The sequence below is a fragment of the Grampus griseus genome, assembly GCF_964374135.1.
Source record: "Grampus griseus genome assembly, chromosome: 15".
Lineage (NCBI taxonomy): Eukaryota > Metazoa > Chordata > Mammalia > Artiodactyla > Delphinidae > Grampus > Grampus griseus.
This window is the reverse complement of record NC_139009.1, coordinates 22,251,319-22,268,404: the sequence shown is the minus strand read 5'-3', so window position 1 is coordinate 22,268,404 and position 17,086 is coordinate 22,251,319. Positions and strand designations below refer to the sequence as shown.

At 43.6% G+C, this 17,086-nt stretch overlaps 2 protein-coding genes across 2 annotated transcripts in view; both read right to left on the bottom strand.

Annotated features, from left to right (window-relative positions):
* TOGARAM2 (TOG array regulator of axonemal microtubules 2) overlaps nucleotides 1–137 on the bottom strand; it is a gene marked incomplete at both ends in the record, with an annotated part of 37,115 nt that extends 36,978 nt beyond the window's left edge. The window contains 2 exon segments of the mRNA XM_082672736.1: nucleotides 6–38; nucleotides 41–137. Coding sequence (XP_082528862.1) covers nucleotides 6–38; nucleotides 41–137 — 130 coding nt within the window.
* Nucleotides 138–14,075: 13,938 nt separating this feature from the next.
* Nucleotides 14,076–17,086, bottom strand: part of WDR43 (WD repeat domain 43) — a 46,075-nt gene continuing 43,064 nt past the window's right edge. The window contains exons 16-18 of the mRNA XM_082672863.1: nucleotides 16,549–16,618; nucleotides 14,367–14,416; nucleotides 14,076–14,265 (exon numbers count right to left, since the gene is read on the bottom strand). Of these exons, the coding sequence (XP_082528989.1) occupies nucleotides 14,083–14,265; nucleotides 14,367–14,416; nucleotides 16,549–16,618 (303 nt within the window). The 3' untranslated portion in view covers nucleotides 14,076–14,082. The remainder of the gene's footprint in view (nucleotides 14,266–14,366; nucleotides 14,417–16,548; nucleotides 16,619–17,086) is intronic.

Sequence of the window (17,086 nt, the reverse complement as noted above, 5' to 3'; positions counted from 1 at the left end):
CTTACCTGGGGGGACAGCGTCACGGGTGCCCGTGCCCTGGGCGGAGAAGGCACCTGGGAGGTGGTCTGCAGGGAGCAGCTACTTTCTGGGCCGTGAGTACGATCCTCAGGTATCCAGAGGGCCCCAACCTGTAGCATCCAGGGACCTATGATGGGGAGAGGCAGAAAGGAGTCAGTACAAACCACAAACGCTTTTTATACCACTTCGCGGGAAGCCCGCCAGGAGTTAAAGCATTCTTACAGTGAAGAAATCTGCCACTAAACCAAAGGACGCTTCTTTTATAACATTTGGACTCTCTTGGACGCTTCAAAATTACCAAGTCCCCGGGCTGCATGACTGTAGGCCGAGTTCATTGTGAAGAGTGTCCATGAAACCCATGAACACGCCTTTGCTCTTGGACAACTCAGGGTCTTGGGGAAGGTGGAGTTTATCAAGGGGGAGTCTGACACTTTGTTCCCCCATCAGTTGCTACTTTCCTCATCGCTCTGCCAGCTGCCCTGGAAGCTCACGCTGAGTGTCAAGCTTTGTGACCCCTCTTATCACGCAGGTACGCGGTAGGGCCTCCCCGGAGGCCAGCTCTCCAGTTTTCTCTCAGGCGCGCCAGTCTCCATCTGTACCAGGCTCCTGGCCCTTGTTCTCACTTTGCTGACCAAGCCAACCTCAGCCCCTCTCAGCCATTTCAGTGTCCTGTGCCGACCGCTTGAGCACGCCAAGCCCTTCCCAGCCTCCCTTAACCCTCTGGGGTCAGTCATCTGCTCCCGCCCTTGATCTGAGTTCATTCTTTTTCCATGTGATAAGGGTCTCCCCGCAGATGCTGTGACTTCACACAATTTTCTAAATTCTCTGCTGAGATAACAGTGACCCATTTTCACCCTGACAGGCAGGGAGGTGAACGGCCAGAGCTGATCAGTGATAAAATCAAGGGCAAAGGCCACATCTCCCAAATCTCCCAATTTCTACTCGAGAGTAGGTCCCTCGAGATATCATCTGGGGACAGGGCAGGATGCAATGCCAACTTCCTTTTGCTGAGCAACAAATCCCAACTCAGGGACTGAGAAAACCTGCCTTCCGTCTGGAAGCCAGCACGCCGCGTCCCCACCCAGGCCCCAGAAGGCCGAGCGGCTCCTAGCAACCCTCCTGGTCAAACAGTGGCTCCAGCCCGGCCCAGCCAGCATGGCCCCAGCCCAGCCTTTGCCTGGTCCCGCTGATTACAACCTCAAGCCACTCGGGTTCTCTGTCTGAGGAGAATTTTCCTCACGATCAGGGGAGAAGGCAACCCCCGTCTGCTGACAGCTGGGATAGGGCTTTGGCCACATGGTAGTGACAAGCTGCCAGGAATAGCCAAGGGACACGGTACTTCTCTCGAGCAACGTGGAGGGAGATTCTGCTCCACGGCTCCCAACACCCCACTCCTCGCCCCACTGAGTGAGAGACTCAAGACACTGGCAAGGTGGCTGCTTTGGGCAAAGCCCAGAAGGAACATTCCTGGGGGGACAGACCTTCCACGGCTGAATTAAAGCAAACGTGCTGGAGTCCAGGCTTTGGGGGCAGTGAGGGTTGCAGGCCACACAGACACCTGCTACCCATTCCCAACCAGAGCGCAGACTTTCTGTGCGAATTCCATGTGGAAAAGCGACATTTAGCTACAGCCCTTGTTCTCCACCTCAGCCGCAGATCAGAGTCTCCTGGAACTGATTAAAATGACAGATTCCCAGGCCTCGCCCCAGGCCCCAAGTGAGGTAGAGTTTTCTAGGGAGCAGCCACAGGGATCTGTTTGGGGTTTTTTGTTTTGTGTTTTTCTTAACTTCTGAGTGACTCTGATGTTCAAACAGGATTGAGAACCACTGGGCTATAGTTCAGATTCCCTTTATACTAAGAGACCAGCCCTGTTTCTGACCTTAGGCTGCCAAAGTGGATATTGCTACTCAGTCTGCCCAGAGCATCACGTCTAGGAGGCTAAAGAGGAGATCTGGAGCTGCCTCAGAGTACAGATACGTGAGGTCCAGCGGCACCTTCTGAGCGAGCCGGCCCTCCACCCGACTCCCCACAAACTCCCTGGCGGACGAAGACGGCCCAGGTTCCCCCGTTCCCTGAGGGACACCTGGGCCCACTCCGTAGCTTGCCCAGGCAACCCAGTCGGCAGAGCCCCTTTTAGGCCTGCCCACCGCTTGCATCCACACCTTTGAGCCCTCGGGCCCGCAGGGTCTACATGCAGGACCTCCTCAGTGCCTGCCCACGGGGAGGTGTCCACAGCTGTGGACGGACAAGCATGTCTTATGTGAGAGCAGTGGGTGCCACCTCCCCAGGACCTGGTGGGAACTTAAAGATCTATGTCCAAACTGTAAAAACCAGGATCAGAAATTCCATTCCAAATGTGGACAAAGCTTTCGGGTTTGGCATGGACAGTACTTAGTGCTGACCCCTGAGGCACAATTCACGGAACCCCCATCTGACCTGGCACTGTCCTGGGCACCAAGGAGTGTGTCCCCTGTTGGAAGAGCCAGCCCCTGACCTAAAGGGCTAACAGCCAGGGGGTTCTGGGGACCAGGGTTCCGTCCTCACCCCTGAAGTTCTGGATCGCCCAAGATGGCTGGCTCCTCCACCCCCGGCCTCGGTGTCCGCACTCAGGGAGAGGAGTGGCCCGAGGTAACTGACGTTGTCTACTCCTTCCACTAAAGCAATGGCTAAAGAGGTTCCATGGTGACCAACACCACAGGAATGAAAAAGGCGACAGAAGGGACTCAGGTTTCAGGTGGAAAGGAAACAAACATGGAGTCTCCCAGGAAAGAATGTCGGCCCCAAAGACAAAATCCCAACCGCCCTGTACCTTGTACAGCCCGCAGGGAGCCAGTGCCCCACTCCGGGTCCACCTTGCTCCCAAGGGAGCTGGGCAGAGTCTGGTCCTCACATGAACAGCCCTCGGCAGGAGGGCCAGCATCTGAGTAGGGAGGAGAGACCAGAGCAGGGGGACTGGGGAGGGGGTCGGCTCCCAATCCTGGAATGTGGGTTCCATTAAGTCAGAGAGCTCATCTGCTCAGATGTGTTTGGTGGGAACAATAGTGCCATTTCCAGGCGAGGAGAGAGAGAGAGGAAGGCAAAACGGCCGAGTTACCACACTTAGTGTTTGAACCCAAAATATGTGCCCTCCTCAAATACTCTCTGAAGAGGGGCCCCGGGTGTAGGCAGCCCTCCCACCCCACAGCCCTGCCCCAGCCTGCCCCTGAACGCCCACCTCGGGACACCTGGAACTCTGCTTTGAGGTTGTCACAGCTAGGTTGGAACCCTGCCCTGCCCCTCTTTTTTTTTTTTTTTTTAATAGTTATTTATTTATTTATCTGGTGGTACTGGGTCTTAGTTGCGGCAGGCAGGCTCCTTAGTTGTGGCATGTGAACTCTTAGTTGCGGCATGCAGGTGGGATCTAGTTCCCTGCATTGGGAGCACGGAGTCTTAACGACTGCACCACCAGGGAAGTCCCCTGCTCTGCCCCTCTTGAATTAACTTGGGAAGTTTATTCAATTCCTCTGAGCTTTGGTTTCTTAATCTGAAAAAGCGTCCTAACAAAGGGCTGTGTTAGGATTGAATGAAGTCATGTACAAGAATAATTCAGTACCATTGCTGGTAGATAATCAACCACGAATGTCAGGTCTGAGCTCTTCCCCCTCCTCCCCCACCCTACATGAACACACACGCGCACACATTCACACACACGTACAAATGTGCAAACCCACACTACCTTTAAAGTTACCAGGGGCCAGCCCTCTAGTCCTACAAGACAGATCCAGGTATCTGGAGGTGCCAGCCCACAGCCTAGAGACCCGATCTCCTCTAAACTGGGATTCATTTTCGGTCCCTCTCATGATGCATGTTGCTGGGCTAGGGACATTCAAGGTTCTCTTTTGGGACCTGGTCACCAGAAAAGAAAGAGAGCTGGAAGCATCTCAAGGTTTCTCTGGGCCAAGCCCAGGGGTGGGGTTCAGAAAACAAACTCCCCCACCCATCATGGGAGTTTACACAGGAAGAGGTCACAACTAGCAGCTTTTCCTCAAAATGCCTCCTCTGCGATAAGAAAAAATTTGCACAAAGCAAGGCTGACATCTAATGGTCGTTTTTCACATTGACATCGTCCTTCTAACCTGAGAAAGTAACCAAGGCAATCTGGTGAGGATAGGAGAAAAATGTGATGACAGTGACCAGGTGTTAAGTGCACTCGCTAAACTCAGCAAATTCAAGTAAGAACAAGAAGCAACACACATGTGCTCTGAACTCCAGACACAGCATGTCTAGTGAGAGAGAAAGGGCCATCTGGGGACACCTGAGAAAAACTTGCCACTTAACTGAATCAAGGACCGCCCCTGTAAGTGTTTGAGTTTTTTAGAGCGTTTTCAGGTGTTTGAGGTTTGGGGTTTTTAGAACACGCCTGTTAAGCATCTATTTGCCACTCACTGTAATCGTCCTTGCTTCCTAGAAGGCCCTCCCTCAAGGCTTGGGTCACTGTACTCAAGTCCTCAATTCTGATCCCTGGCTGGGAGTAAATCAGTCTCTCCTTTCTCCTGGCTTCCACAGCACTTCACCTGCGAAAGTAAATGACGCTTACTTCATTCTACCTTGTACTCTAATTAGTTGCTTACCTGTATCCTCCTACTCATCCCCATTCCTGCATTATACTTGTCACAGCCCTAATCCCAGGGACATTCCAATGCTGTGTGTCAAATGCAATCAACTGTATGCGAAACACTGAGAATCCAGGTGTGGGGGAAGAGAGGCGAAAAAATTCCTTCCCCATGAAAAGATTCCCACCTATACAGACCCCAGTGCTTCCCCTATCCTGCTGAATTAACACACAAAACCATTCATTCATGAGGTAACAGCCTGGTAAATATGATGTATAAGAATCTTATGTACTTTGCCGAGGCTGGGATGCTCACAGACTCTTAGAGGAGCAACTAGATCATTACTCCCAATGTAATTATCCCAACCTAAGGAGGTCGAAGCAGGAGTCACCATTTCCCAATTCTTAAAAAATAATAATCATATTATATGCCTATCCAATGAGAAAAGGAAATTTTTTACTTTTCAAATGAGAAAAGCAAATTTTAATGTTATAGTACTCCATGATAAAACCAATTCTCTTAATCTGTTGGTTTATCTCAAGCCCAGTCAAAATTCCCATCAGATTTATTTTTAACTTGGGAGAAAATTATTTGGAAGTTCATCTGTAACCTGCTATAGCCCACTGATAGGCAATTTGACAGTAATTACTAAAATTACAGGTCATACCCTGTGACCTAGAATTCCCCTTCTCGATACCCACCCTAGGAAGATCTCGGTACACATGCACCAGTACAGACAAGGTCACTGCCACCTTCTTTATTTTTCTGAGAAATTGGAAACAACCTCAGTGTCTATTAGGGGATGGCTCAACAGCCTAAAACCACTGCAGCGGTTCTCAAAAGGGAGTAGGTTCACAGAACAGCAGCATCAATGCCACCTGGGAATTTGTTAGAAATGCACATTCCCTGCCCCTCCCCACCCCACTGACTTAAAAACTCCAGGGTGGGACCCAGCAATCTGTGCTTTCACCAGCCCGCCAGCTGATCCTGATGCAGTTTAAAAGAATGAAATAGTTCTATATTACTAACTTGGAAAGCCCTCCAAGATATATTGAGTAATAAAAAGCAAAATTCAAGTTGCAGAATGCTACATACAGTATGATACCATTTATGTGGGAACAAAGAAACTACTTAATTCCTAAGAGCACATCTGTAGGTATGCAAATGCATAGAGAAAGGTTTGGAGAGATCCAGAATGTAAAATAACAGTGGTTACCTCTGCATATAAACCATTGCAAGTGGGGAGAGAAGGGGTTCAGAGGTGGTGGGCAAAGGGCTCACCCGGGGGAATAAATGCTCAGACCTCCTCTCCTCCCACCCTCCCATCACTTGCCAGTACCACCCACTTGGCTGACCCTCCCAGAAGCCAGGAAAGGGAGCTGGGCTGATGCAGTTTGTAAAACTCAACCACCGAGGGCGAAGAGCAGACGGAGAAAGGTGGAGAGGGGATCTGGAGAGGCAGAGAATATCCAGCTCTCCTGAGAATCAGCAAGTGGCTGGATTATAACATCATAGACTTGGACTGTAAGGCAGCCAGAGAGAACTCTGAGGCAATAGAGGGCAGCAGAGGGCAGCAAATAAGGGACCACCCAAAGGCACTAGGGTTCTTCCCCAGCTGTTTCCGCTTGTGTACACAGATTCTCTGAAACTGTAATACTACATTTGTTTTGCTTAAGCTGCATCTAGTAAGTTTTTGTTTCTTACAACCAAAGAATCTTTACTATTTTAATAATATGGAAGAATGAAAAGGCAAAAATATTTAGGAAAATATTTCAAAGAAGTATAAAAAGGTACCAACAACAACAAAATGACTTACAAAGCACAAGAAGAGAGATCAATAGAATAGAATGGACAGCACTGAAACAGACCTACCATATGGCAAAGAAAGCACAAGTCTATGGGATAGGAAAGGAGGGTCTTAGTCTGTTCAGGCTGCTATAACAAACTACCATGGGCTGGGTGGCTTAGACAACAAACGTTCATTTCTCAGTTCTGAAGGCTGAGAAGTCCAAGACCAAGGTGCCGGCAGATCTGGTACCTGGTGAGAACCTGCTTCCTGTTTGCGGATGGCAGTCTTCTCACCATATCCTCATACGGCAGAAAGGAAGCAAGCTGTCTTGTTCCTCTTCTTATGACGGCACCAATCCCATCATGACGGCTCCCCTCTCATGACTTAATTACTTCCCAAAAGCGCTATCTCCAATAACATCACATTGGGGATTAGGGTTTCAACATACAAATTTTAGGGAGACACAAATTCAGTCCACAGTAAACAGTATTCAACAGTGTGGAAAATACTGGTGTGTGCAGGGGAATCCTAGGTTAGAGCCTCATCTCACAGCTATACCAAAAATAATTCCATATGGATGAGAGCAGCAGCTTTCAAACGTCTTACCCACAGAAACACATGTTACGTTGCAACCTCTAAAACAGTTACCCTTAACTACATGCAATGTACCAATCTTTTCTATAATTACCTTTTCTACTTTGAAAAATGGTGGTTGCAACATACTTTATTTCATAATGCACTGATACATCACAACCAGTTACTATAGAGGTAAATATTAAAAAAAACAACAACATAAAACGACTAGAACAAAATATTATACAAGAATTATCTTCCTAGGGGGAAATTTATTAAGCTTAAAAATAAGAAAACTATAAAGGAAAATAGTATGATAAAAGGCAAATTGGGAAAAAATATTTGTGCCATCTGTTTGGCAAGAGGTATCTTTAACATATAAAAAGCCCTTACAGGTAAATAAGACAATCCCTTTAAGCATGGACAAGAACCTGAACCCACAATACTCTTAAGAAATACAAGTGGCAACAGAATTGCAGGTGACCTGAGGTTCATGATGAGGTGGAAACACACTATTTTGTGGGGTTGAAAATCAACACAACCTTTCTGGAAAAGGGTTTTGGCAAATTTCTTTAGTCTGAAGAGAATATTCATGTATTTAATTAAGTAACACTACTCATGGGAATATCTCATAAGGATACATTTAAAGAAAAATACAAAAGGTAAGAACTTCACCGTAGCACTACTTATAACAAATTATAATAGGAGAGTAAGTTCAAGTTTAATAAGGTAGAACCACAAGCATTCTTCTTTCAAGGGATAATTAACAATATTTTATGTGACAAAGAATAATATTAATACGCGATTCCAATTTCATAAGAAAAATGTGTATGCACTCATGCAAAGAGAAAAATATTAAAAGGAGATACACCATAACGTTACAAATGGTTAACCTCTCTTAACATTTTATTTTCCTTCTTTATGCTTTTTTTTTTTTTTTTTTGCAGTACACGGGCCTCTCACTGTTGTGGCCTCTCCCGTTGCGGAGCACAGGCTCCGGACGCGCAGGCTCAGCGGCCATGGCTCACAGGCCCAGCCGCTCCGCGGCATGTGGGATCTTCCCAGACCGGGGCACGAACCCGTGACCCCTGCATCGGCAGGCGGACTCTCAACCACTGCGCCACCAGGGAAGCCCTATGCTTTTGATATGTTCCAAAATATACTCAATGAATGTCATAGCTTGTAAAACAACAGATTTTTAAAATGCGTTACAGAAAAAAGACTTAAGTTCACTTTTTCACCTGTGGAAAAGGAGGACTGTGCTTACCCATAAGGCTCTGTCTGAATTTCTAAAAAATGTCAGAGGGCTTCCCCGGTGGCGCAGTGGTTGAGAGTCCGCCTGCCGATGCAGGGGACACGGGTTCGTGCCCCAGTCCGGGAAGATCCCACATGCCGCGGAGCAGCTGGGCCCGTGAGCCATGGCCGCTGAGCCTGCGCGTCCGGAGCCTGTGCTCCACAACGGGAGAGGCCACAGCAGTGAGAGGCCCGGGTACCGCAAAAAAAAAAAAAAAAAAAAATGTCAGAGACAGAAAGGAGTTTCCCTTAAAACTTGCGCCCCTCCCCCTCTCCCATACTGGAAAATGCCTAACACGAACTGAGCTTTCGTGTTCAGTGTCCCACGGACACTGCTCCATTCAGTTCTCACAGCATCCTTGTCACAAACAGCATTGTCGTTACTCTCCTGTCACAGACCGAAAAAAGAAATTAAGCAGATTTATCACTGCCATGTTGTAGTTCGGACCCAGAATTGGAGCTGTCGGCCCTAACTCTGGGGTCTCCACAACAGACTCATTGTATTCGTATTCGCTTTCATTTCCTGAACCTGATCCTTCCACCAAAATCACCAAATAAGAGATTTTGCCAGTTGAACCACCATGGAAATGTACTTAATGCCACAGAACTATACACTTAAAAATGGTTAAATGATATGTATATTTTACCATAATAATAAAAAAAATTGGGGGGTGGGGAAGTGCAGACTTTGCCAGGTTGGGGATAATTAATGAAGTCAAAGTTTGGCAGAAAATAGCAAATTTGTTTCTTAAGTGTAACCATGTTTGGTGGTACTCATGGTCCCTGAATCATTAGAATGCACCCTAACGGGCAGTCCTAAGTGGGTGCCTGAGGAGACCCAAACACCGACATTCCACCCACAGTAACGGTCCTGTTAAAAGAAGGGTCAGGGGACTTCCTTGGTGGTCCAGTGGGTAAGACTCCACGCTCCCAATGCAGGGGGCCCAGGTTCTATCCCTGGTCGGGGAACTAGATCCCACATGTGTGCCGCGACTAAAAGATTCCACGTGCCGCAAAAAATGAATATAAATAAATAAAAATAAAAGGAGAAGGGTCAGAGCAACACGCAAGGAAGCCAAGAATTCCAACGCCTTTAGTACCGGCTACACACTGTCCACTAACCATCCAATTCATGTCTTTTCCAATTCCACACTCTGGTGCAAAGATAATCTTCCAGTTATAAAACTGGTTTTTACTGTGTGACCTTCCTGTGCAAAAAGAGACATGTCACCACCCAACATGAACACTGCTCCACTGGAGAGGTGTAGTGTATTTCTATTAATAAATACACCATTTAAATACCAATTTCTCTTGGAAGCCTGGCTGATGTTCTGACTGTATGAAACTATTGATACATCAAGTCTAGGGACAAGGACAAAATTACGTTTCTGATCCTGTGGAAGTAGTGGCCCAGTTCTGGACCATCATGCCCGCACAGGGTCAGCTGAGGCAGCCAAGTTGTCTCGGACTTCAGCGACTGCACTGCCAGACAACCACATCCCTTCCCCTCTTTCAAACTAGAACAAAAGAAAGTACAAGGCCAAAGGCAAGGCTGTAACAACATGTTTTCCTACATACTTATTTCCATTAGGAAATCCTTTTTAAACTTTAGCGTCCAAAAAGAATAATATTCCCTTGGCCTTTGAGCCACTATTACCCGGAAAGAATATGCCAGATAGGTAATTTTTTAAGTGGTAACTTTCAACTTTTGGATTTTCCATTTGACATCCGTCACCTGCTAAAGTGCGATTTATAATCACCCTGTTCTCAGAACTATTTTCATATTTTAAAAATTACCCACACATATATGAATATTCATTATAGTGCTGACAAGTACAATTCCATTTTCTCACACCAAGTCAGCCAGCACTGTACAGAAGAGAGAGCGCCACCTACCCTATGCTTTCTTCCTTACTGTGTTCCTGTTCGAATGATGCCTGCTAGTCCATTTACACCGCTGCGGTCTCTCGTTGCGCCGGTTTTGTGATCCAGTGTACAGCTTGGACACGTGACGAGGGACAGTGCCTAGGTGCCACAAAGGCACCACAACACTACTGCATTAAGAGAACAAATGTTATGCCCGAGTAGCCTTCCAAGAAAGGATCAACAAGCAGTCACATGAAGGGCATCACAAAAGCCATTGCGGCCGGGAAGGATCCACCAGTAATATCAATTACAGCTCAAAGAAACTACAGCTGAAGGATGTCGAGAATTAAAAGAAAATGGTAGAGTAAGTAAACCTCAATTTCCCCTACCTCACCTTCCCCCTTTGTGTCCCTTGCGGTTTCTCCTCTCCTCCGACGCTGGGTGCTCTTCCTATGCACATTCACTCCCTGGAGAAGCAAACCCAGTCTTGTGGCTTTACTGACCCTCCATCCAAACTCGCCCCTCAAATCAACTGGGTATGGACTTGCATTCCTAACAGATACCTGTAACTTAGTATGTCCGCAATCCAATTCCTGATCTCCCTCCCCTAAGCTGCTCCACCCACAGCTTCATCCTGGTGCTGCAGCAAGTCATACCCGACTCCCCCCCTTTTCCTCACACCTCTCGGAAACCCAGCTTGCTCTAAACTAGAAACAATCCCTGAAACTAACCAACTATCACCAAGCCCATTACTACTACCCTGGCCTAAGTCCCCATCACCTCTCACTCCGTTGCAGTCACACTGGTCTCCTCTCGTGGTTTCAACACATCACACATGTGCTGGCCTCTGCTCATGCCATTTCCTCCACCTAGAACACTCTTCCACAGATACCCACTTAGCTAACTTCCTCACCTCCGCCTAGTCTATGTTCAAATCTCTTGTCAATAAGCCCTACCCTGATCACATATTTAATTCTGCAACTGCACTCCCTAATCCCAACACCCTTACTCCTTTCCCCCCGGAAGTCACCATCTTCTAACATACTATATAGAATTCATTTACTCCTATACCTTGTACAGTTAGTTTATTGCATACTTCTGATAGAATGTCAGCTCCTTATTAGTTAGTTATTCACTGTCATTCACTGCTACTCAGTGATGTATATGTACCAAGCAACGGACTAATCTGAGAGTAGACAATCAATAAATATGTTACATGAATGAATGTACATTGTTGAGAATTTACCTCCACAAAAATCTTAACAGCCTTACATATATAGCATCAATGTACCCAAATTATCTCACTACCCAGATCCCTTTTTTTCATTTCTTTTTATTATTTCTTTTTATTTATTTATTTTGGCTGCATGGGGTCTTGGTTGAGGCATGCAGGCTCTTCATTGCTGTGTGCATGTTTTCTTTTCTAGTCGTGGCGCACAGGCTCCAGGGTGCGTGGGCTCTGTAGTTTGCAGCATGCAGCCTCTCTAGTTGAGGCGCACAAGCTCAGTAGTTGTGGCACATGGGCTCAGCGGCCCCACAGCATATGGGAACCTAGTTCCCCGACCAGGGATCAAACTTGCGTCCTCTGCATTGGAAGGTGGATTCTTTACCACTGTACCACCAGGGAAGTCCCTAGATCCCATTTCTGACCCTCAAACATCCCTCTGCACTAAGGCTTCAAAAATCCCAAACCTGAAGCCTCAACATCTACTTACATCAAAACATACTAATATACTCATCTATGCCCCAAAAGAATTTACTTTTACAAATTAACCTCAAATATCGCCACCTATTTAGTATTCTTGCCAAAAAACATTTAAATGAGAATCTAATCATAAGGAAGCAATCCGACAAACCTGGACTGTAGGACATTCTGTAACACAGCTTAATTTATGTGGACTTACTTAAATATCAAAATCATGAAACACACACAAGCGGGAATGGGGAATATTCTGGATTAACAAAGCAATGACAGCCAAATATAATATGTGATCCTTGATTTGATCATGAAGAGATGGTTAATTATTAAAAATAAAAAAGCTAGGAAGAAAAATTAACCTCAAAAAAGACACCACCACATACTCAAAACTTTGTTGTCTGGATTAGGAGTGGAATACCCTGAAACTAGAAAAGTCTTTGCAACAAGTTTGTAATTTAACTCTGGATTTGTCTAAAACAAGAAACAGTAAGCAATTACTACCGTTCTCTAGGTAGAGCCAGGTGCGGGGGGAAATCTGACCCAGGCCACAGGACACGGCCTGAGCCATGGGCACGTGCACCCTTGTGACTGCCACCGCAACCTCGGGTGGTGGGAGCGCGGCCCTGCCAGGCAGGGCAAGAAACAACCACTAGCTCCTAACAAAGTTCTTGGTTCCTTCACTTTGTTACAAATGCTAGATTATCCAAAAAGCCTTGAAAGCATTTATCTATTAATGCTAGTGGAGTAAGATGATTTTTTTAAAACCTTCACACCACAAGCACAAACCTGTGGCTGTGTTCCCCTACATATACCACAAGACAAGCACTGGGTAAAGATGAATATTTATTCACTTTACAAAGAGAATGGTATTAAATTGCCATAAACAGCTCCATTTATAGACAAATATAACTATACATTACACCAGTAGCTGACTCTAACTTTCCCAAGATGCTCTATATGGCTCCAGCTCTATTAGTTGAGCACAGAAATCTGTCTGCCACCGATATCAGAAGTCCCTCAGAGATAATGGTTTTATGTTTTACATATTCACACGTGGGAAAAATAAACCCATCTCCCCAGCCCTTTCTTAGAGTTGAGCTTCCATCTGCATGTTCCCTAGAGAGCACTAAGCAAATACTGGCTCATTCTTTTAAAAAAACAAACAAAAAAAAAAAAATTACTGATAATTTGAGAAGGCTTTTGTAGCACACCAAAATATTTCTTTATACATACATAAAAAATCTTGAGTCGGATTTATTTTAAGGTAAACATACCCTAACACTGCCAAGAGTGGGTAATGAAAAGGAACACATTAAATTATGGAATTATAAAAATATTTTCTTTGGAAAAAAATTCCAACAAGGTTATCATTAATATCTAAAACCAAAGAGAAAAAATAAACAACTGTTCTTTGACCCATTAGTAATTTAAATAAAAATGAAAACCTCTTCAAAAGCAGCTGTAACTGAATCTTTTAAAAAGTTGCAGGTAACGAGCACTTCTAAATCTATACACTGATGATTCTTTACAGGCAACTTGCAGTCAAGAAAAATCCTCAATATGGCTAATTCTTTAGTTTTTAAATTATCATAATTTTTCTGTGTTTTAAAAAAATACTTCACATGACAGCTTAAAAAATAAGTGGTTGTTTTGGGGAAGCACTCCAAATATTCAATCTGACTCAAATCAGATTACCAGTCAATAGAGAAGCTAGGGATACTGGTGATTTTATTTTTTTTAGTCACAATCATTTTTACTCCAGTCTTTAGTTTATCCCTTCACATTTTATGAAAATGTACCAAATTAAAATTTTTTCACTAGTGCTGCTTCATACCAGGATGTGATGAAAGATACCAACCTGAGATAAGAGCTGACTCCTTCACAAAAGTCCAGTTCTTGACCCTTACATGGGAAATGTCTTTATCTTCACTTACATCAATTCTTGGCATAACCAATCATACCAGGATATTACATTATAAAAATATACCATATATTGGACACTCATGTCAGTACACTGCAGAAAATGTATCTATTTGCTGTGTAAAGTTTATTAACATTTGAATGAAACTCTTATTTACACAGTTAAGTCTGGGGTGCTCAAGACAGCAAAGTGGCATGGGAGCCACCATTAGGAATTTGGAAATGTGCAGCGGTCCTTGGCATCTGTCACGGAGACAACCCTCCATAGGAGAACTCGGCAGCAGTGGGTAAGGGGAGCCAGTTTCCATAGTTCATTTGACTTGTTCCTCTGTTCATTCTTCTTCACTTTCATTTTCAGGATCTAAATCAGAATCTCCATTTAATTCCTTTTCACTTGCCACGTCTCTGTCCTCACCATTTTCTTCATCTTTTTCTTCAGCATCCTCTTCTTCCTCTTCGTCAACATCCTCATCTTTTTCACCTCCTTTCTCTTCCTCATCTTCATCCCAATTATCCTGGTAGAGATATTAAGCAAGGAAAGCATGATTGAAGGCCTCGTTCTTACAGGGTACAAAGATATGAGGCAGATTCATGTACCAGGGAACAAATTACTCACATCAGAATCCTTATCTGCTATTTCATCATCAGACTCCTCTTCAGAAGATTCTGCAAGAAGGGGGAAACAAGCTTTAACTTTGTGATCAAAGCAGAGGACAGAGCCGAGAAAGCTAAGAAGAATCAGATTCCTGAATTTATTTTTAGAAATATATTCAGCTATCATCCAAGAAGGAACATTGTTTATATTCTTATCTGCATAAAAGTACATGTATTATACTATTCCATCAAGATCTCATTGATCAGGACAAAATATCAAAACCCTAACAAAATCCCATCTAAAACACTAAGTCACTGTACATTAACTATACTTCAATTAAAAAAAAATTAAAAAAAAAAAACACTAAGCCGAGGATGTGGAGAAAAGGAATCCCTGTGCACTGCTGATGGGAATGTAAACTGGTTCAGCCACCATGGAAAACAGTATGAAGACTCCCCAAGAAATTAAAAATAGAATTACCATATGATCCACCAAGTCCACTTCTAAAAATATACCAAAGGAAACGAAATCAGGATCTCAGATATAACTGCACTCCCATGTTCGCTGCAGCATTATTTACAATAGTCAAGACAGGGAAACAACCCAAATGTCCATTGATGGAAGAATGGATAAAGAAAATGTCACACACACACAAAATAGATTATTATTCAGCCATGCAATAATAGGAACTCCTGCCCTTTGCAACAACATGGATGGACCTTGAGGGCTTTGTGCTAAGTGAAATAAGTCAGATAGAAAAAGGTAAATACTGTATGATCTCACTCACATATAGAATCTACAAAAACAAGATTCAATGATACAGGGAACAGATTGGTGGTTGCCAGAGGTGTCAGATAGGGGTGGAGGAAATGGGTGAAGGTCAAAAGACACAAACTTTCAATTATAAGATAAGTCAGTCCTGGGTAGATAATGTACACCACGGTGACCACAGTTAGCAATACTGTAACGTTTATTTGAGAGCTGCTAAGAGAGTCAACCTTAAAAGCTCTCATCACAGGAACAAAAGATTTATAACTGTGTGGTGATGGATGTTAACTAAACATTGTGATGATCATTTCACAATATATACATATAGGATCATTATGTTGTACCCCCCTAAAACGAGCACAGTGTTATATGTCAATTATATCTCAATAAAACCGGGGGGGGGGAAATCACAAAAAGTATAATTAATTAATTCAGGTATGCTTTTATGTCCTTCAGTTATATTTTATAGTTTTCTCTATACAGGTTTTGTTTCATTTTTTAGAGGTATTTCTAGGTACTTCATAGTTTTGGTTGCTGCTGTGAATAAGATCTTTTTTCCTAAGACATTTCTAACCGGGACATTATGGACATACAATACATTATTGAGACATAATAATGCTACTGATTCCTTTTTGCTAGATCTTGGTATCCAGTAAACTTGTTTATCTGAATATTTCAATGGTGTGACTAAATTATCAAATAATGAGATGTACAAAGATGGAATTTCATTGAATTATTTTTCTATATCTATTAAAATAATAGTGCTCATGATAACCTGTTAACATGGTAATAACTACATTAACAGATTTCTTGATGCTAAATCATCTTACAATCTTTAAATAAATTCTACTTGGTAATGACATATTATTTTACTTAAGCACTTCTGTAATCAATTTGCTACTTAGGATATTTGAGGATGGCCTGAGATGTTATTTTCTTGACTATACTTGTCCGATTTTGACTCATAAAATGTCTAAATTGTTTGTACGTGACAAAAATGACTTGTTCCTTAAAGACTGGTAAAAGTCACTTATAAAACCTGTGTCTGGTACCCTACGGGGAAAGGTTTTGACTAAATCAATTTAAAGCTATTAGCTTGTTCTAGGTTTCTATTTCTTTTTATTTTTAAGTCAATTTTGGTCATTAAAGTTTCCCAAGAAATTACCTACACCATCTAGGTTTTTTGTATTGACATAGTTTGTTCATAGTGTTCTTCAAATCTCTTCCATACCTAACGCCCTTTTTTGTTTCTGTATTATATTTGTGCCTTCACTTTTTTTAATTTGATCACATTTTTGCCAGTTTTGCCACAAGCTTGCCCGTTTTATTAGGGAAGGTGTGTGTCAAAGCATGATCTCACACTGATGTTTTTACAAAGTCACAGAACTGAGTCAATGTGAAAAACTAAATGTTCAGCCTATGCCCCAAGCTTTACCTTCTTCATACACCAACTTTGCCTTCTGTGCAGGACAAGTCGGTCCCTTCGTTTTTTCTGATGCTGTAACCTGAAAGATAATCAAGTGCTATTGTGAAGTAGCGTGTAAGTTTATCTCAAGTATCACAACGTTCCCCAACAGTAAACTCATCCTCAACCACTGTAACAGATGACCTTAATACGATGTAGATCAAATACACGGCAAAAGGCATATTCGTCAAATACAAGAAAGAGTTACTCCGTAAAGGCTGAAAATACTTTTAAGGTAATCCAATTTCTTTCTGCGACAAAAAGCTGTAGAAATACCCTGTGACTCGTTGCTCATAGCACCACAACCACTCTAACTGTATTAACAACTGAAATATGACGGTGAGAACCTCCGAGTTAAAGCTGACACAGGTAGAACTAAGTTAACTTACTGTCAAATATATAAGATTTCCTAGTCAAAAACTAGGTCCTGATTTACCAATTTTTTGCTGAAACAGGGTGCTTTCAACATTCAGGTAAACAATCCTTATTCCTCTCTCCATTCCCATCA